This window comes from Melospiza melodia, chromosome 15 (genome assembly GCF_035770615.1).
Source record: "Melospiza melodia melodia isolate bMelMel2 chromosome 15, bMelMel2.pri, whole genome shotgun sequence".
Lineage (NCBI taxonomy): Eukaryota > Metazoa > Chordata > Aves > Passeriformes > Passerellidae > Melospiza > Melospiza melodia.
In genome coordinates this window covers 3,474,807-3,495,496 of record NC_086208.1, presented here as the reverse complement: position 1 = coordinate 3,495,496, position 20,690 = coordinate 3,474,807, and the positions used below count along the sequence as shown (strand labels likewise).

Sequence of the window (20,690 nt, the reverse complement as noted above, 5' to 3'; positions counted from 1 at the left end):
CCCAGGGGTATCCCCATCCCTGTCCCCATAGATGTCCCCAGCCCTGTCCCCAGCGGTGTCCCCAGAGATGTCCCCAGGGGTATCCCCATCCCTGTCCCCATAGATGTCCCCAGCCCTGTCCCCAGCGGTGTCCCCAGGGGTATCCCCATCCCTGTCCCCATAGATGTCCCCAGCCCTGTCCCCAGCGGTGTCCCCAGAGATGTCCCCAGGGGTATCCCCATCCCTGTCCCCATAGATGTCCCCAGCCCTGTCCCCAGCGGTGTCCCCAGAGATGTCCTCCTCGCCACTCCTCACTCCCAGCTCAGCAGCGCGCACAACCCCCCCCCGTCCCCCCAATAAATATTTGGGGGGCCAGAAAAAGGAAAAAGCCGGGACCCCCTTCCCAGCCGGCCCCACAAACGCACCCGCCCCCTCTCCCCGGGCAGGAACCGCCCGCGGGTCCCGCCGTGTCCCCCGGTGTGTCCCCGTGTCCCCCTGGAGGCTCCGGTTTGTCCCCGTGTCACCCCCGGGGCTCCGGTTTGTGCCCGTGTCCCCCCCGGGGCTCCGGTTTGTCCCCGTGTCCCCCCCGGTACCTGCGGGGTCGCGGCGGGGCCGGGAGCGGCGGGAGGAGGAGCGGGGAGAGGGCGGGGAGAGGGCGGGACAGAGGGACGGACGGAGGGACGGAGGGACGGAGGGGAGACCGGGAGCTGTGGGGCGGTGCCGGGGGAATCCGGGCGTGCGGGCACCGGGGGGATGCGGGATCGGGATTGGGATTCTGGGATGAGGATTTTGGGATTGGGATTGGGATTCTGGGATGGGGATCGGGATATAGGACCGGGATGGGGAATGAGGATGGGGATATGGGACCGGGATCGGGATAGGGGACCGGGATCGGGATGTGGGACCGGGATCAGGATCGGGATAGGGGAATGGGATCAGGATGTGGGACCGGGATGTGGGATCGGGATGGGGTTATGGGATCGGGATGGAGTTATGGGATCGGGATGGGGGTTCAGGGAGCGGGATGGGGGTTCAGGGAGCGGGATGAGGATGTGGGATCGGGATGAGGATATGGGGTTGGGATCGGGATGTGGGAACAGGATGGGGACGTGGGATCGGGATGTGGGACCGGCAGCGGGATGGGGTTGTGGGATCGGGATGGGGATTCAGGGACTGGGAAGGGGATGGGGATGTGGGACCGGGATGAAGTTGTGGGATCGCCGTGGGGATGTGGGGTCGGGATGGGGATGTGGGATGGGGATAGGGATAGGGATGGGGATGTGGGATGGGGATGGGGATGTGGGAGGGGGATTCAGGCCCCGGCAAGGGGACGATCCCGGCCCCGGGAAGGCGCTGCCGGTTCCGTGGGGCGGTTCCGGTGTCCGAGCCCCGCCCCCGCCGCTCCGGGCCCGCTCCGTCCCCATTGTCCCCGCGGTGGGGCCGCGCCAGCCCCGCCCCGTCCCGAGGGACATTCCCGGCCCCATTCCCGGCCCAATCCCGGCCCCATTCCCACCCCAATCCCGGCCCCATTCCCACCCCCCGACGCGCAGGGGGTGGCACCGCCACAAGGCCGGGGCGGGGATTTTGGGGACAAAACGCCGCCCCTGTTATGGCCGCGGTGCCCCGATCCCAAATGCCCGCGTTCCCGGATCGGGATGCGCTCACCGGGCCGGGATTTGGGATCGGCTCCGCTCCGGCGCTGTCACATGACGGAGCCACCAGGAAGCGCCGCCGCTCCTCTTTCCTGTCCCCAAGCCCGTGCTGGCGACAACGCCACCTCGCCAGTGTCGCCAGTGTCGCCAGAGCGGAGCCGGGACCGCGGGAGGATCCCGGAGCTCCGGGGGATTTGTCACCTGGGGTGGCACCTGGGGTGGCACCGCTCGGGTTTGTCACCTGGGGTGGCACCGCTCGGGTTTGTCACCTGAGGTGGCAGCGAAAAAACCCCAAAAGATTTCATCAGTCCTCAGCCCAGCTGACCCCAAAGCTCATCCTGGTGTCCCTGCAATGTCACCAAGCCCAGGTGACCCCAAACTCTGTCCCCAATGACCCCAAATCCCCCAGCGCCACCACCCCAGCTGACCCCAAACCCTTTTGTAGTGTCCCTTAAGTGTCACCAACCCAAGTGACCCCAAATCCTTGAATGTCACCCTGATCCCCGGTGACCCCAAATCCTGCCCTGGTGTCCCTTAAGTGTCACCAAGCCCAGGTGACCCCAAACTCTGTCCCCAAGGTGACCCCAAATCCTCGAGTGCCACCGCCCCAGGTGACCCCAAACCCTTCCACGGTTTTCCTCAGTGTCCCCAGCCCAAGTGACCCCAAATCCTGCCCTGGTGTCCCCTGAGTGCCACCACCCCAGGGCACCCCAAAACCTCAAATGTCATCACCCCAGGTGACCCCAAACCAGTCTGTGGTGTCCCCTGACTGTCACCGCCCCGGGGGACCCCAAACCCCACCCTGGTGACCCCAAATCCTGCCCTGGTGTCCCTGGAGCGTCCCCAATCCCGGGGAACCCCAAATCCTCGAGTTTCACCAATCCCAGGTGACCCCAAGCCCTTCTGTGATGTCCCTTAAGTGTCACCAGCCCCCAGTCACCCCAAACCCTGTCCCCAAGGTGACCCCAAATCCTCGAGTGTCCCCCCGACCCCAAACCCTTCCGTGGTGGCTCTGGAGTGTCCCCAAAGCTCATCCTGGTGTCCCTGAGGTGCCACCAAGCCCAGGTGACCCCAAACCCTTCTCTGATGTCCCTTAATTGTCCCCAACCCGAGTGACCCCAAACCCCACAAGGGTCGGGATCGGGATCCTGGAATTCCCTGGGATTTGCCCCTGGAGCAAATTTGGGCTCCCATTCCCAACTCCAAAATTCCCAGTTTGGGAATGCCAGAATTCCTGGCGATGCCGTGGGATCCTCCTTGGGAACAGCAGGGTCGGGATTGGGATCCGGGAATTCTGTGGGATTTGGAATCCCGGAATTCTGTGGGATTTGCCCCATTTGGGGTCACATTCCCAACCCCAAAACCCCCCAGTGATCTCATGGGATCCTCCTGTTCCCAGCTGGAATTCCCATGGAATTCCCAATCCAGAGCAGGAAATCCTCGCTCTGGGGGGAATTCCCAAATATTCCCAAATATCCCAAAGGGGATTCCTGAAATTCCCAAGAAATCCCAAGAGATCCCGGGAAATCCACCCCAAAGGAATTCCCAAGGATTTGGAGGGGCTGGAGAGGAAAATCCGGGATTGGGAAAACCGGGAATGCTGGAGTCCCAAATCCCAGTCTGGGAAAACTGGGAATGCCAGGATCCCTAATCCCACTTTGGGATTGTGAAGAATGGGAATTCTGGGATCCCAAATCCCAGTTTAGGATTGGGAAAAATGGGAATTCTGGGATCCCAAATCCCAGTTTGGTATTGGGAATTCTGGGATCCCAAATTCCACTTTGGCATTGTGCAGAATGGGAATTCTGGGATTCCAAATCCCAGTTTGTGACTGGGAAAAATGGGAATGCCGGGATTCCAAATCCCAAAAATCCAGTTTTTCCCAGAAAAATTCCAGGACCCCCAAATCCCAAAAATCCTTTTTTTTTTTCCTGGAGTTTTGGCCCATGGAAAAGGGGGGAGAGCTCAGAATTCCCACTGGGATTTGGAATCAGCCTTTTTCCAGGAGGGAATTTGGGGTCCTGGATGGGATTTTTCCCAATTTTTCCTGCCTTTGGAGCTCCCTGATCCCGAAAATCCCAGGAATCCCTCTGGAATCAGATCCTCTCCTTCAGCTGGGATTTTTTTCCAGGAAAAACCTCTGGAAAAAGGGAAAAGCTCTTCCCAAATTCCCATTTTTTCCATGGATTTTTTTACATTCTGGAAAATCCAGGAGTGGGAACAAATCCAGGGTCGTTTTTTGGGATAAAATCCCAGTTTGGGATGAGAGAGAGGCAGGAATTGCACCCCCAGGAATTCCAAACCCCGTAATTCTGATCCTGCTCCAAGGATTGTTTGGAATTCTTGGATCCCACCAGGATAAACAATCCTTGGAATTCCTGTGCTCGGAATTCCCTCCCCCAATCCCAAAAGCAGCTCTGAAATTCCCTTTTCCTGCTTTTTTCCCCTCTTTTTTTAAGTGGGATTTTGGGGTTTTCCCACTGCCATCCCCGAATCCCGGGATTTTGTGGGGTTGGGAAAGGAAAAGTTTGGGAATTCTGGAGGGAATTTTGGGGTTTTTCATGGATTTGGGGATTTGTGGGAAAGGGAAGAGCTGGGATTTGCTCCCCTTGGATTTGGGATGGAAAACTGGGAATTGTGGGATCACCTCAGCTGGAATTCATTGGGATGAAATTCCGAGGGAGATTTGGGATTTGGGGTGATCCAAATACTTGGATTTGGGAAAGAATTCCCGGCCCCAAATCCTCATGGATTCCTTCCCAATCCAGGTTTTTTTGGGATCTTCCCTCGCTTTTCCTGGGATCCAGAGAGATTTTGGTCCTAAAAACTCAGGAAGAGCCCAAACCCCAACCCCAGAGCTGGGAATGAGAGAAAACCTCGGGAAAATCTTGGAAAAGCCAAAAAAAATCTGGGATGAGGCAAAACCCTTGGAATTCCCAGATCTCCCAAAATTCCTGGGATTAAAATTCATCTTTTAGGAAAAATGGGATGGGGAAAAAAACCACGGATTTGATGCTTGAGAATTCCCAAAAAATCCTTCTCCCATTTTTCCTCAAGAAATCAGAAATCCCCTTTTCCCTATGGAACCCCCCCACACACAAAATCCCAGATTTTTTTTTTTTCCTCTGGCTCCATCCTGAGGGATTTTTCCCCAAATCCCGAAGGGATCCCGGAGTTTCCTGGGGTGAGGAGAGGCCTTGGATCCAAGGATTTTTCCCCCCTCGGGGGAAATTCCCGATATCTCCCTGACGCAGAAGCTCAGCCTCTGGAATTCCAGGAATTTCCGCAGTGTTTTAAACATAGGGAAACAAAAAAACCCTAAAAAAATCCCCGGGATTGGGGGATTTTGGGATGAGCAGAAAACCCCTGGAAGCAGCTGAGGGGTTGATGCTGATCCAGAAAATTTTTTGGGAATGCTGAGCTGCTTCCAGCTCCAAAACCCCTGGAATTCTTTTGGGATCAATGCCAGGAATTCCTTTGGGGTTGATTTTGGGGGGGAAAAAAAAAATCCCAAATATGAGATTTTTTTTTTCGAGGAAAAAAGGGGGAGAGGGATTTTGGGATTTGGGAAAAATGGAGCTGATGGAAAACTGGGAAAGGGGAGGGGGGACAGAAATTCCATTAAAATGCCATTTTAAAAAAATCCATTTAAAAATTCCATTTAGAATTCCATTAAAAGAAATTCCATTAAATGAAATTCCATTAAAAGAAATTCCATTAAAAATTCCATTAAGAAAAAAAAAAAAGAATTCCATTAAAAAATCCATTAAAATCCGGCATTGGAATAAAAAAGGTCATGAAATAACCCCACAAATAAAAAAAAAAAAAAAAAAAGAGGAAAATTTGGAATGAGCCTGGAAAATCCATGGGATTTATTCCAGGGAGTTTTCCGTGTTTTTCCCTTCTCCTTGGATGCAATGGAATGGGAAGAGTTGGGAGGGAGGAAAATGAAGGAATTTTTGGGGTCCTGGTAATTCCCCATGATCCAAACTCAAGTCCCATAATTTTGGGGGGGATAGAATGAAGGATTTTCACTGGAATTTGGGATCCTGGAGCCTTGGATGAGGATTTTTTGGGAAAAGGGGGATAAACCAGGCTGTATCCCAAAAAAATCCCAGGATTTGTGCATCCAGATCACCGGGAATGATGGAGACCCCAAAATTCCCAGCCTGGGAACTAAAATTCCTTAAATTCCTTCGTTTTTTTGGGATGGAATGTGGGATCCTCCCCACATTCCTCATCCAAGGGGAAAGCAGCACTCCAGGGCTCTGGGATTATCCCTGGAATTGGGGGAAATGTAGGAATTTTTGGGGTGTCCATCATACCCCATGATCCAAACCCAAATCCCATTTTTTTGGGATACAACCCCCCCAAAAAAAAATCCCGATCCAAAGCTCTGGTTTTTCCTGGGATCCTGAATTCCAGGGATAATCCCAGAGTGGTGTTTCCCCTTGCCCTACCCCTCCAAAAATTGGGATTTGGGGGGTCACTGTCACCCCCTAATTCCAGCCAAAATTCCTTCCTTTTTTTTGGGATGGAATGAGGGGAAAACAGTGCCCCGGGATGATCCCTGGAATTTGGGATTCTGGGGAAAAGCAGAGCTTTTTTCCCAAAAGTGAGGATTTTTGGGGAAAAAAGAAGGAATTTTGGCTCCGACCTCACTTCCAGGCTTGGAATTTTGGGGTCTCAGGTGATCCAAACCCGTCTGGATGCAAAAATCTTTTTTTTTGTTTTTTTCTGGGATACAACCTGGGATCCCTCACTTTTCCCAAAAATCTTCATCCAAGACTCTGGGGATCCCGAATTCCAGGGATGATCCTAAAACAGGGAGTTACAGCGACCCCCCAAAATCCCATTTTTTCTTTGGGATGGAACGTTATTCCCCCCCTTCCTCTTCCCAAAAATCCTTATCTGAGGGGAAAGCAGCGCTCTGGGAGTTCTGGGGTTATCCCTGGAATTCGGGATCCAAGGGAAAAGCGAAACTTTGGATGAGGATTTTTGGGATAAGGGGGAAGGATCCCAGGTTTTATCCCAAAAAACTCTGGATTTGCGCATCCAGAGGGGTTTGGATCACCGGACACCCCCAAAATTCCAGCCCCGGGAGTGAAGTGGGAGCCAAACTTCCTTCTTTTTTTGGGATAACTTCCCCTTAAATTCCTCATTGGAGAGGAGCACAGCGCTCCGGGGGTTCTGGGGTTATCCCTGGAATTCGGGATCCTGGGGAAAGCGGAGCCTTGGATGAGGATTTTTGGGATAGGGGGGAGGATCCCGGGTTGCATCCCAAAAACCCCCCTAGGATTTTCACATCCAGAGGGGTTTGGATCACTGGACACCCCCAAAATTCCAGCCCCGGGAGCCAAAATTCCATCGTTTTTTTTGGGGTAACTTCCCCCTAAATTCCTCATCCGAGGGGACAGCAGCGCTCTGGGGGTTCTGGGGTTATCCCTGGAATTCGGGATTCCGGGAAAAGCGGAGCCTTGGGTGAGGATTTTGGGGAAGAGGGGGAAGGGAAGCCACGCTCTATCCCAAAAAATCCCGGTGGAATTTTGGCTCCCCAGGCTGAAATTCGGGGGGGGTGGTCTCTGTCATTCCCGACGATCCAAACCCAAATCCCATTTTTTCTTTGGGATAGAACCTTCTCCCCCTCCCCTCCTCTTCCCAAAAATCCCCATCCGAGGGGAGAGCGGCGCTCTGGGGGTTCTGGGGTTATCCTTGGAATTTGGGATCCTGGGGAAAGCGGAGCCTTGGATGAGGATTTTTGGGATAAGGGGGAAGGATCCCAGGTTTTATCCCAAAAAACTCTGGATTTGCGCATCCAGAGGGGTTTGGATCACCGGACACCCCCAAAATTCCAGCCCCGGGAGTGAGGTGGGAGCCAAACTTCCTTCTTTTTTTGGGATAACTTCCCCTTAAATTCCTCGTCGGAGGGGAGAGCAGCGCTCCGGGGGTTCTGGGGTTATCCCTGGAATTTGGGATCCAGAGGAAAGCGAAACTTTGGATGAGGATTTTTGGGAAAGGGGGGAGGATCCCGGGTTGCATCCCAAAAATCCCCAAGGATTTTCGTATCCAGAGGGGTTTGGATCACTGGACACCCCCAAAATTCCATCCCCGGGAGCGAGGTGGGAGTGAAAATTCCATCGTTTTTTTGGGATAACCCCCTCCCCCCACCCCAAATTCCTCGTCGGAGGGGAGAGCAGCGCTCCGGGAGTTCTGGGGTTATCCCTGGAATTCGGGATCCCGGGAAAAGCGGAGCCTCCGCCCGCTCCTTATCAGCGCCGAGCCCAAACAATTCCCTCTGCCCGCGGCTCCGCGGCTCCTGCCGGGATAAACAATTCCCAAAAATCCGCCGGGAACGCTCATCCCGACCCCTCGCACCCCGGAAATGACGGGGGCGCGCTCGGGGGCGCCCTTGGAATTCCAGAGGGGGGGATCTGGGCTGGTTCCCATCGGGATATAAACGCGGGCCGACGCTCCGCGCTGGGAATCGCGGGGATTTTCCGGGATGCGCTCCCAAATCCGCCTCCTCCTGGCGCTGCTCTGCGCGGCCCCCGCGGCCGCGGCGCCTCCGCCCTGGGAGCCGGCATGGAGCGATCCCAACCCCAATGCCAATCTCAATCCCAATTCCTGGGGCTGGGGGGACGCGGAGCAGCCGCATTCCCCCTCGCGGTGGCATTCCCGGGCGCAGATCCCGGTGGAAGTGCAGTGCCAGGAGGCGCAGCTGGTGGTGACCGTGCACCGCGACCTGTTCGGCACCGGCCGCTTGGTCAGCGCCGCCGAGCTCAGCCTGGGCCCCGCCGCCTGCAAACATTCCCGCATGGATCCGTCCCAGAAAACCGTCACCTTCAGCGCCGGCCTGCACGAGTGCGGCAGCACCGTCCAGGTGAGTCCCGCCCCTCATCCCGGCATTCCCAACGCGATTCTCGACCGGGATTCCCACCCGGGGCGGCTCCCGGCGTCGTGGGGATTCCCGGGTTTGAGTCCTGTCCCGATGCCGGGATTCCCGCCGGGAGCGGCTCCCGGGGTTGTCCGGATCCCAGATTTAGGGGAGATCCAGGTGAGTCCCGTTCCCATCCCTGGATTCCCACCCGGAGCGGCTCCCGGGGTTGTCCGGATTCCAGATTTAAGGGAGATCCAGGTGAGTCCCGTTCCCATCCCGGGATTTCGCTCCTATCCCGGGATTCCCACCGGGAGCGGCTCCCGGGGTTGTCCGGATTCCAGATTTAAGGCAAATTCAGGTGGGCTCTGTCCCGATCCCGGAATTCCAACCGGGAGTGGCTCCCGGGCTCGTGCAAATCCCAGATTTAGGGGACATTAAGGTGAGTCCCTGTTTCCATCCCGGGATTTCCACCTGGAGCGGCTCCCGCAGTGTCCGGGAAGATCCAGGCGAGTCCCGTTCCCATCCCGGCATTCCGCTCCTACCCCGGGATTCCCAACCGGGATTCCCACCGGGAGCGGCTCCCGGGTCCGTGAAAATCCCTGGTTTAGAGGGAGGTCCAGGTAAGTCCCGTCCTGATCCCGGGATTTCGCTCCTATCCCGGGATTCCCACCGGGAGCGGCTCCCGGGGTCGTGGGGATTCCCGGGTTTGAGTCCTGTCCCGATCCCGGGATTCCCACCGGGAGCGGCTCCCGGGGTTGTCCGGATCCCAGATTTAGGGGAGATCCAGGTGAGTCCTGTCCCTATCCCGGAATTCCCACCCGGAGCGGCTCCTGGGGTTGTCCGGATCCCAGATTTAGGGGAGATCCAGGTGAGTCCCGTTCCCATCCCGGGATTTCGCTCCTATCCCGGGATTCCCACCGGGAGCGGCTCCTGGGGTTGTCCGGATCCCAGATTTAGGGCAAATTCAGGTGGGCTCTGTCCCGATCCCGGAATTCCAACCGGGAGTGGCTCCCGGGCTCGTGCAAATCCCAGATTTAGGGGACATTAAGGTGAGTCCCTGTTTCCATCCCGGGATTTCCACCTGGAGCGGCTCCCGCAGTGTCCGGGAAGATCCAGGCGAGTCCCGTTCCCATCCCGGCATTCCGCTCCTACCCCGGGATTCCCAACCGGGATTCCCACCGGGAGCGGCTCCCGGGTCCGTGAAAATCCCTGGTTTAGAGGGAGGTCCAGGTAAGTCCCGTCCTGATCCCGGGATTTCGCTCCTATCCCGGGATTCCCACCGGGAGCGGCTCCCGGGGTCGTGGGGATTCCCGGGTTTGAGTCCTGTCCCGATCCCGGGATTCCCACCGGGAGCGGCTCCCGGGGTTGTCCGGATCCCAGATTTAGGGGAGATCCAGGTGAGTCCTGTCCCTATCCCGGAATTCCCACCCGGAGCGGCTCCTGGGGTTGTCCGGATCCCAGATTTAGGGGAGATCCAGGTGAGTCCCGTTCCCATCCCGGGATTTCGCTCCTATCCCGGGATTCCCACCGGGAGCGGCTCCTGGGGTTGTCCGGATCCCAGATTTAGGGCAAATTCAGGTGGGCTCTGTCCCGATCCCGGAATTCCAACCGGGAGTGGCTCCCGGGCTCGTGCAAATCCCAGATTTAGGGGACATTAAGGTGAGTCCCTGTTTCCATCCCGGGATTTCCACCTGGAGCGGCTCCCGCAGTGTCCGGGAAGATCCAGGTGAGTCCCGTTCCCATCCCGGGATTCCGCTCCTACCCCGGGATTCCCAGCCGGGATTCCCACCGGGAGCGGCTCCTGGGGTTGTCCGGATCCCAGATTTAGGGGAGATCCAGGTGAGTCCCGTTCCCATCCCGGGATTCCGCTCCTACCCCGGGATTCCCAACCGGGATTCCCACCGGGAGCGGCTCCCGGCTCCGTGAAAATCCCTGGTTTAGAGGGAGGTCCAGGTAAGTCCCGTCCTGACCCCGGGATTTCGCTCCTATCCCGAAATTCCCACCGGGAGCGGCTCCGGGGGTTGTCCAGATCCCAGATTTAGGGGAGATCCAGGTGAGTCCTGTCGGGATCCCGGAATTCCCACCTGGAGCGGCTCCCGGGTCCGTGCAACTCCCGGGCTTTGAGGAAGATCCAGGTGAGTCCCGTTCCCATCCCGGGATTCCACTCCCATCCCAGGATTCCCACCGGGAGCGACTCCAGCGGTGTCCGGGAAGATCCAGGTGAGTCCTGCCGGGATCCCGGAATTCCCACCGGGAGCGGCTCCCGGGATCGTGGGGATTCCCGAGTCCTTGTCCCGATCCCGGGATCCCGCCCCGATCCTGGGATTCCACCCGGGAGAGGCTCGAGGAGATCCGGAGGGGTCGGGGGAGATCCAGGTGAGTCCCGTTGCCATCCCGGGATTCCCACCGGAATTCCCACCGGGAATGTGACTCCCGGGCTCGTGCGAATCCCAGATTTAGGGGAGATCGAGGTGAGTCCCGTTCCCACCCCGGGATGTTTCCCGGGAAATCGCGGGATGTGGGAGAATCCCGGTGAGTCCTGTCCGGATCCCGGAATTCCCACCGGGAGCGGCTCCGGGGCCCCGCCCGTTCCCGGTTTCAGGGAGATCCAGGGGCTGGATCCGGGATCATTCCAGGAAAAGGAGGAGCCGCGATTTGACCGGTTTCCCCGCAGCTTTTCCCATTCCTGTGGGAAAAGCGTCTTCTCCCTCGGATTCAATTCAACTCCCTGAAAATTGTGATTTTCCATCCCTTTCCCCCCTTTTCCAACCCTTTTCCACCCCGTTTTCCCCCTTTTCCATCCCTTTTCCTCCCATTTCCACGAATTCCCCCGGTATTCCCAGTCAGCCCAGTGGTGCTGCTGGGATGGGGAGTGACCTCTCCCACGGAATTCCCAACTTTTATTCTCAAATCACCCTGAATTCCCCGATTTCTTGGAATTCTCACTCACCCTCCTGACACCCCTGTTTGGACACCCATGGAATTCCTGATTTTTATTCGCAGATTCCCTCATTTGTTTCAATTCCCTCATTTTTGCGTTCCCTTTTCCCACAGAATTCCTGGTTTTCATTCCTGGATCACCCCAGATTCCTGATTTCTTCCACTTCCCACTCACTCACTCAGCACTGAGGAACCTCCTTTTCCCCAAATTCCCAGTTTTCATTGCCAGATCACTCTGGATTCCCTCATTTCTTTCAATTCCTGCGTTTTCTGGATTCCCTTTTCCCGCAGAATTGCCAGTTTTTATTCCCAGATTCTCTCATCCCTTCCCCTTCCCGCTCACTCAGGACTGAGGAGCCCTTTCCCCCCGGAATTCCCGGCTTTCATTCCCAGGTCACTCCGGATTCCCTGATTTACCGCACGCTCCTGAGCTACGATCCCAGCCCCGGCAGCAATCCCGCCATCGTGCGCAGCGACCCGGCCGTCATTCCCATCGAGTGCCACTACCCCAGGTTCTCCTGGATCCCATCCCGCATTCCCAGAGTTCCCGGGAATCCCATCCCCATCCTGGATCCCATCCCGCATTCCCAGAGTTCCCAGGAATCCCATCCCCATCCTGGATCCCATCACAGATTCCCAGCATTCCCAGGAATCCCATCCCCATCCCAGATCCCATCCCATGTTCCCGGCATTCCCAGGAATCCCATTCCCATCCTGGGATCCCTTCCTGGCATTCCCAGGAATCCCATTCCCATCCCAGATCCCATCCCATGTTCCTGGCATTCCCAGGAATCCCATCCCCATCCTGGGATCTCTTCCCGGCATTCCCAGGAATCCCATTCCCATCCTGGGATCCCTTCCTGACGTTCCCAGGAATCCCATTCCCATCCCAGATCCCATTACAGGTTCCCAGAATTCCCAGGAATCCCATTCCCACCCTGGATCCCATCACAGATTCCCAGCATTCCCAGGAATCCCATCCCCATCCTGGGATCCCTTCCTGGCATTCCCAGGAATCCCATTCCCATCCCAGATCCCATTACAGGTTCCTGGCATTCCCAGGAATCCCATTCCCATCCTGGGATCCCATCCCATGTTCCTGGCATTCCCAGGAATCCCATTCCCATCCTGGGATCTCTTCCCAGCATTCCCAGGAATCCCATTCCCACCCTGCCTTCCCAACATTCCCAGGAATCCCATTCCTGTCCCCAGATCCCATCCTGCCTGCCCAGAATTCCTGGGAATCCCATTCTCATCCTGGGATCTCTTCCTGGCATTCCTGGGAATCACATTCCCATGCAGGGATCCCATCCCAGATTCCCAGTGTTCCATTCCCAGTGTCCCCATTCCCAGTGTCCCCATTCCCATTTCCAATTCCCTTTTCCATGTGGGATAACGTCACCAGTGGCTCCCCATTCCCACTGTCCCCATTCCTGTCCCAGTGTCCCCATTCCCATTGTTCCCATTCCCATCCTGGTGCCCAAGCTCCATTCCCAGTGTCCCCAACATCCCATCCCACATTCCTGGGATTCCCAGATTCCATCCTGCATTCCTGGAATTCCCATTCCCATTCTGGGCTCCCCATTCCCACCCACTGTCCCATTCCCGCTGTCCCATTCCCATATGACAATCCAAATTCCCTTTTCCAGGTGGGATAATGTCACCAGCACCTCCCCTTCCCAGTGGCCCCATTCCCAGCGTCCCCATTCCCATTGCCAGTGCTTCATTCCCATCCCAGTGTCCCCATCCTGATCCCGTTCCCTTTTCCATGTGGGATAACGTCACCAGTGGCTCCCCATTCCCAGTGTCCCATTCCCGATCCCATTGCTTTCTCCAGGTGGGACAGGATCTCCAGCGTCCCCATTCCCAATGGTCCCATTCCATCCCAGTGTCCCCATCCTGATCCTGTTCCCAATCCCATTGTTCCCATTCCCATCCTGGTGCCCAAGCTCCATTCCCAGTGTCCCCAACATCCCATCCCACATTCCTGGAATTCCCAGATTCCATCCTGCATTCCTGGAATTCCCATTCCCATTCTGGGGTCCACATTCCCACCCACTGTCCCCATTCCCACTGTCCCATTCCCACTGTCCCATTCCCACCGTCCCACTCCCATATCACAATCCCAATTCCCTTTTCCAGGTGGGATAATGTCCCCAGCGCCTCCCCCTTCCCAGTGTCCCCATTCCCATTGCCAGTGCTTCATTCCCATCCCAGTGTCCCCATCCTGATCCCATTCCCTTTTCCATGTGGGATAACGTCACCAGTGGCTCCCCATTCCCAGTGTCCCCATTCCCCATTTCCCCATTTCCATCCCGATGTCCCCATTCTTGTCCCAGTGTCCTATTCCCAGTTTCCCAATTCCCAGTGTCCCCATTCCTGATCCCATTCCCCTTTCCAAGCAGGATAATGCCTCCAGTGGCTCCTCATTCCAAGTGTCCCCATTCCCATCTCAGCGTCCCCATTCCATCCAATGCCCCACTCCCAGTGTCCCATTCCCGATCCCATTTTCCAGGTGGGACAGGATCTCCAGTGTCCCCATTCCCAATGGTCCCATTCCATCCCAGTGTCCCCATCCTGATCCCGTTCCCAATCCCATTGTTCCCATTCCCATCCTGGTGCCCAAGCTCCATTCCCAGTGTCCCCAACATCCCATCCTACCGTCCTGGGATTCCCAGATTCCATCCTGCATTCCTGGAATTCCCATTCCCATTCTGGGGTCCACATTCCCACCCACTGTCCCCATTCCCACTGTCCCCATTCCCACCGTTCCATTCCCATATCACAATCCCAATTCCCTTTTCCAGGTGGGATAATGTCACCAGCGCCTCCCCCTTCCCACTGTCCCCATTCCCAATTTCCCCATTCCCAGCATCCCCATTCCCATTGCCAGTGCTTCATTCCCATCCCAGTGTCCCCATCCTGATCCCATTCCCTTTTCCATGTGGGATAACGTCACCAGTGGCTCCCCATTCCCAGTGTCCCCATTCCCAATTTCCCCATTTCCATCCCAATGTCCCCATTCTTGTCCCAGTGTCCTATTCCCAGTTTCCCAATTCCCAGTGTCCCCGATCCATCCCAGTGTCCCATTCCCGATCCCATTTTCCAGGTGGGACAGGATCTCCAGCGTCCCCATTCCCAATGGCCCCATTCCATCCCAGTGTCCCCATCCTGATCCCGTTCCCAATCCCATTGTTCCCATTCCCATCCTGGTGTCCAAGCTCCATTCCCAGTGTCCCCAACATCCCATCCCACATTCCTGGGATTCCCAGATTCCATCCTGCATTCCTGGAATTCCCATTCCCATTCTGGGGTCCCCATTCCCACTCACTGTCCCCATTCGCACTGTCCCCATTCCCACTGTCCCATTCCCATATCGCAATCCCAATTCCCTTTTCCAGGTGGGATAATGTCACCAGCGCCTCCCCTTCCCAGTGTCCCCATTCCCAGCGTCCCCATTCCCATTGCCAGTGCTTCATTCCCATCCCAGTGTCCCCATCCTGATCCCATTCCCTTTTCCATGTGGGATAACGTCACCAGTGGCTCCCCATTCCCAGTGTCCCCATTCCCCATTTCCCCATTTCCATCCCGATGTCCCCATTCTTGTCCCAGTGTCCTATTCCCAGTTTCCCAATTCCCAGTGTCCCCGTTCCATCCCAGTGTCCCCATTCCTGATCCCATTTTCCAGGTGGGACAGGATCTCCAGCGTCCCCATTCCCAATGGCCCCATTCCATCCCAGTGTCCCCATCCTGATCCCGTTTCCAATCCCATTGTTCCCATTCCCATCCTGGTGCCCAAGCTCCATTCCCAGTGTCCCCAACATCCCATCCCACATTCTGGGATTCCCAGATTCCATCCTGAATTCCTGGAATTCCCATTCCCATTCTGGGCTCCCCATTCCCACCCACTGTCCCATTCCCACTGTGCCATTCCCATATCACAATCCCAATTCCCTTTTCCAGGTGGGATAATGTCACCAGCGCCTCCCCCTTCCCAGTGTCCCCATTCCCATTGCCAGTGCTTCATTCCCATCCCAGTGTCCCCATCCTGATCCCATTCCCTTTTCCATGTGGGATAACGTCACCAGTGGCTCCCCATTCCCAGTGTCCCCATTCCCAATTTCCCCATTTCCATCCCGATGTCCCCATTCTTGTCCCAGTGTCCTATTCCCAGTTTCCCAATTCCCAGTGTCCCCATTCCATCCCAGTGTCCCCATTCCTGATCCCATTTTCCAGGTGGGACAGGATCTCCAGTGTCCCCATTCCCAATGGCCCCATTCCATCCCAGTGTCCCCATCCTGATCCCGTTCCCAATCCCATTTCCTTTTCTGGGTGGGATAGCTTCTCCAGTGTCCCATTCCTGATCCCATTCCAACCCCGTTCCCTTTTCCAGGCGGGATAACGTCTCCAGCGGCTCCATCCGTCCCACCTGGTCTCCCTTCAACTCCGCTCTGGCCTCCCAGGAGAAGCTCCTGTTCTCCCTGCGCCTCATGAACGGTGCGGGATCGGGTCCTTCCCACACTTCTCCTCCTTTCCATCCCTTTCCCATCTCTTTTCTTCCTTTTCCATCCCACTTTTCCTGACCTTTTCCTTCTTTCCCATCCTCACTTTTCCCCCTTTTCCCCATTTCTCCATCCCCTTTTCCTCCTTTCCCATCCTTTTCCCCCTTTCTCCATCCCCTTTTCCTCCTTTCCCATCCCTTTTCCCCTTTTCTCCATCCCCTTTTCCTCCTTTCCCATCCCTTTTCCCCCTTTTCCCCTTTTCCCCCTTTTCCCCTTTTCCCCTTTTCCCCTTTTCCCCCCTTTTCTCCATTTCTCCATCTCCCTTTCCCCCCTTTTCTATCCCTTTCCTGCCCCTTTTCCCCTTTTGGGGTCGCTTTGGGGTTGATCCCATGGGGTTTTGCAGAGGACTGGAGCTCAGGGCAGGATTTCCTGGGATTCTCCCTTTCCCATCCCTTTTTCCCTTTTGGGATGAGTTTGGGATTGGTCCTATGGGGTTTCCCAGAGGACTGGAGTTCAGAGTGGGATTTTTTGGGATTCCACCTTTCCCATCCCTTTTCCTGTGGGGTTTTCCAGAGGATTGGAACTCCGAGTGAGATCTCTCATGATTCCCCCTTTCCCATCCCATTTCCCATTTTGGGCTCAGTTTGGGGTTGATCCCAGGGGTTTTCCAGAGTTCTGAGTGGGATCTCTCGGGATTCTCCCTTTCCCATCCCATTTCTCATTTTGGGATCAGTTTGGGCTTGGTCCCATGGGGTTTCCCAGAGGACTGGAGTTCAGAGTGGGATTTTTTGGGATTCCACCTTTCCCATCCCTTTTCCTGTGGGGTTTTCCAGAGGATTGGAACTCCGAGTGGGATTTTTTTTGGGATTCCCCCTTTCCCATCCCATTTCTCATTTTGGGCTCAGTTTGGGGTTGATCCCGTGGGGTTTTCCAGAGGACTGGAACTCTGAGTGAAATCTCTCAGGATTCCCCATTTCCCATCCCATTTCCCATTTTGGGCTCAGATTGGGGTTGATCCCGTGGGGTTTTCCAGAGGACTGGAGCTCCGAGTGGGATTTTTTTTGGGATTCCCCCTTTCCCATCCCTTTTCCTGTGGGGTTTTCCAGAGGACTGGAGCTCGGAGCGGGATCTCTCGGCGTTCCGCCTGGGGGACGTGCTGAACATCCAGGCCGAGGTGGGCGCCCACAGCCACGTCCCACTGCGGCTCTTCGTCGACTCCTGCGTGGCCACGCTGGGCCCTGGCGCGGGCACCGAGCCCCACTACGCCATCATCGACTTCAACGGGTGCGACGGGGCTGCGGGGACAGCTGAGGATGGTTTGGGGACATCTGGGGACATTTGGGGACGGTTTGGGGACATTTGGGGATATTTGGGGACACCCAGGGGGTGATGAGCTCTCCTTGTCCCGCTACGCCATCATCAACTTCAACGGGTGTGCTGGGGACGTCTGGGGATGTCTGGGGACATTTGGGGATGGTTTGGGGACATCTGAGGACATTTGGGGATGGTTTGGGGACATCTGGGGACATTTTGGGATGGTTTGGGGACATCTGGGGACGCTTAGGCATTATGGGGAAGGGGCAGCTCATCCTGCCCCATTACGCCATCATTGACTTCAATGGGTGCGCCGGGGACATCTGGGGACTACCGGGGACATATGGTGACATCTGGGGACATTTGGGGGTGTTTGGGGATGTTTGGGGATAATCTGGGGTGAGGGACACGGTCAGGGGGTGGTGACACCTCGTTCCTCCCCACTGCTCCGTCATCTACTTCAGCGAGTGAGTTTAGGGACCTTTGGGGACAGTTTGGGGACATTTGGGGACACCCAGGGGGTGATGAGCTCTCCTTGTCCCACTGCGCCATCATCAACTTCAACGGGTGTGCTGGGGACGTCTGGGGATGTCTGGGGACATTTGGGGATGGTTTGGGGACATCTGGGGACTTCTGGGGACACTTTGGGATGGTTTGGGGACATCTGGGGACGCTTAGGCGTTATGGGGAAGGGGCAGCTCATCCTGCCCCATTACGCCATCATTGACTTCAATGGGTGCGCCGGGGACATCTGGGGACTATCGGGGACATATGGTGACATCTGGGGACATTTGGGGGTGTTTGGGGATGTTTGGAGATAATCTGGGGACATTTGGGGTGAGGGACACGGTCAGGGGGTGGTGACACCTCATTCTTCCCCACTGCTCTGTCATCTACTTCAGCGAGTGAGTTTGGGGACCTTTGGGGACAGTTTGGGGACATTTGGGGATGATTTGGGGTCAGGGAGAGGGTGGCTCCTCATCCTCCCCCGCTACACCCTCATCAACTTCAACAGGTGAGTTTGGGGACATTTGGGGACAATTTGGGGTCTGAGGAACACACACGGGGTGGTGACTTCAATGAGAGAGCTGGGGACATTTTGGAGACATTTTGAGGTCTAGGAGGTGCTGAGCACTTGTCACTTCCCCAGCTGATCTGGGGACACTTTGGGGACACTCGGAATGCCAGCCAGGGCTGTGACCCTTCTGTCCCCATGATGGTGACCCCACTGTCCCCATGGCTATGACCCTGCTGTCTCCGTGGTGTGGCCCCGCTGTCCCTGTGGCTGTGGCCCCGCTGTCCCCAGGCTGTGACCCTGCTGTCCCCATGACAGTGACCCTGCTGTCCCTGTGGCTGTGACCCCACTGTTTCTGTGGTTATGGCCCTGCTGTCCCCAGGCTGTGTCCCCACTGTCCCCGGGGTGTGACCTTGCTGTCCCCAGGCTGTGACCCTGTCCCTGTGGTGTGACCCTGTCCCCATGACTGTGACCCTGCTGTCCCTGGGGCTATGTCCTCACTGTCCCTGTGGCTGTGACCCTGCTGTCCCCGTGGCTGTGAACCTGTCCCCATGACTGTGACCCTGCTGTCCCCATGACTGTGACTCTGCTGTCCCCAGGGCTGTGACCCTGCTGTCCCCATGGCTGTGACTCTGCTGTCCCCAGGGCTGTGACCCTGCTGTCCCTGGGGCTGTGTCCCCATTGTCCCCATGGCTGTGACCCTGCTGTCCCCAGGGCTATGTCCCCACTGTCCCCATGACTGTGACCCTGCTGTCCCCGTGGCTGTGACCCTGCTGTCCCCGGGGTGTGACACTGCTGTCCCCATGGCTGTGACCCTGCTGTCCCCATGACTGTGACTCTGCTGTCCCCATGGCTGTGACCCTGCTGTCCCCATGGCTGTGACCCTGCTGTCCCCAGGGTGTGACCCTGCTGTCCCCATGGCTGTGACCCTGCTGTCCCCATGACTGTGACTCTGCTGTCCCCGTGGCTGTGACCCTGCTGTCCCTGGGGTGACTCCGCTGTCCCTGTGGTGTGACCCTGTCCCTGGGCCATGTCCCCGCTGTCCCCACAGCTGCCTGGTGGACGGGCGCTCTGATGCCACCAGCTCGGCCTTCGTCACCCCCCGGCCGCGGCAGGACGTGCTGCGCTTCCAGATCGACGCCTTCCGCTTCGCCGGCGACCCCCGCAGCCTGGTAAGGCCCTGGGGACACCCTGGGGACACCCCCCTGTCCCCAGAGCCACCCCGTGTCCCTGCAGTGTCCCCAGCAGTGTCTCCTGGTGCAGATCTACATCACGTGTCACCTGAAGGTGACACCAGCCGAGCAGAGCCCGGACGCGCAGAACAAGGCCTGCTCCTTCAGCAAGGCGCGCAACATGTGAGTGCCACCCCCCAGTGTCACCCCCCCTGTGCCACCTCCCCTGTGCCACCTCCCCAGTGTCACCTCCCCAGTGTCACCTCCCTGGTGTCACCTCTGTAGTGTCACCTCCTTGGTGCCACCTCTGTAGTGTCACCTCCCTGGTGGCATCTCTCTGGTGTCACCTGCATGGTGGCATCTCCCCACTGGCGCCTCCATGGTGGAACCTCTGTGGTGGCACCTCGCTGGTGTCACGTGCATTGTGGCATCGGCTGACGGTGTCACCTCCCTGCCACAGCTGGGCGCCCGTGGAGGGGACAAGGGACATCTGCAGCTGCTGCGAGCTGGGCAACTGCGGCCGGAGGCCAGCGGAGACCTGGAACGGCCACCGCTACCGGAGACACGATGGGGACGGTGAGGGGACAGCAGGGGACAGTCTGGGGGACACTGGGGATACCGGGGACATGGGGGCATGGGGACACTGGGACAGGGGACATGGGGACAGCGGGACATGGAGACGGGGGACAGGGGGACACGGGGACAGTGGAACAGGAGGACAGGGGACTGTGGACACGGGGTGATCCCTCCCCACTGTCCCCACTGTCCCCTCTCTCCCCTCACTGTCCCTTGTCCCCAGGTGCCACCTCTGAAGCTGATGTTGTCATCGGTCCCGTGCTGCTCTCGAGTGCCCAGCGTGGCCAGCGCCCCGAGGGCCACCAGGGTGAGTCCCTGAGGTGACACCGGTGACACTGTGTGACACCGGGTTACACTGGAGGCACTGGGTGACACCAATGACACTGGGTGACACTGGTAACACCAGGTGGCACCCGGTGACAATCCCCGCTCCTCTCCGTGTCACTTGGTGTCCCTTCGCAGGCGCGGTGGCGCCGCTGGCCGTGGGGACAGCGCTGGCCTGTGCGGTGGCCGGCGTGGCCGTGGCCGGAGCCGCGCTGGCCATTGGCCTCAGGCGCCGGAATTCCCCGTGAACCCCGGAATGAGCGACGGAAATCCCAATAAATCCCACAAGGACCAAGGGAAATCCTGATAAATCCCACAGGGACCAACAGAATTCCCAAT

General features: G+C 57.3%; 1 protein-coding gene across 1 annotated transcript; it reads left to right on the top strand.

Annotated features, from left to right (window-relative positions):
• The first annotated feature begins 7,833 nt into the window (after positions 1-7,833).
• Positions 7,834-20,599, top strand: ZP3 (zona pellucida glycoprotein 3). Its single transcript, XM_063170129.1, has 9 exons — positions 7,834-8,511; positions 11,842-11,960; positions 15,842-15,945; positions 17,057-17,234; positions 19,331-19,451; positions 19,543-19,634; positions 19,912-20,027; positions 20,251-20,334; positions 20,490-20,599. The coding sequence occupies exons 1-9, from the start codon at positions 8,134-8,136 to the stop codon at positions 20,597-20,599; spliced, it is 1,302 nt and encodes a 433-aa protein (XP_063026199.1). The 5' UTR covers positions 7,834-8,133.
• The last annotated feature ends 91 nt before the right edge of the window (positions 20,600-20,690 follow it).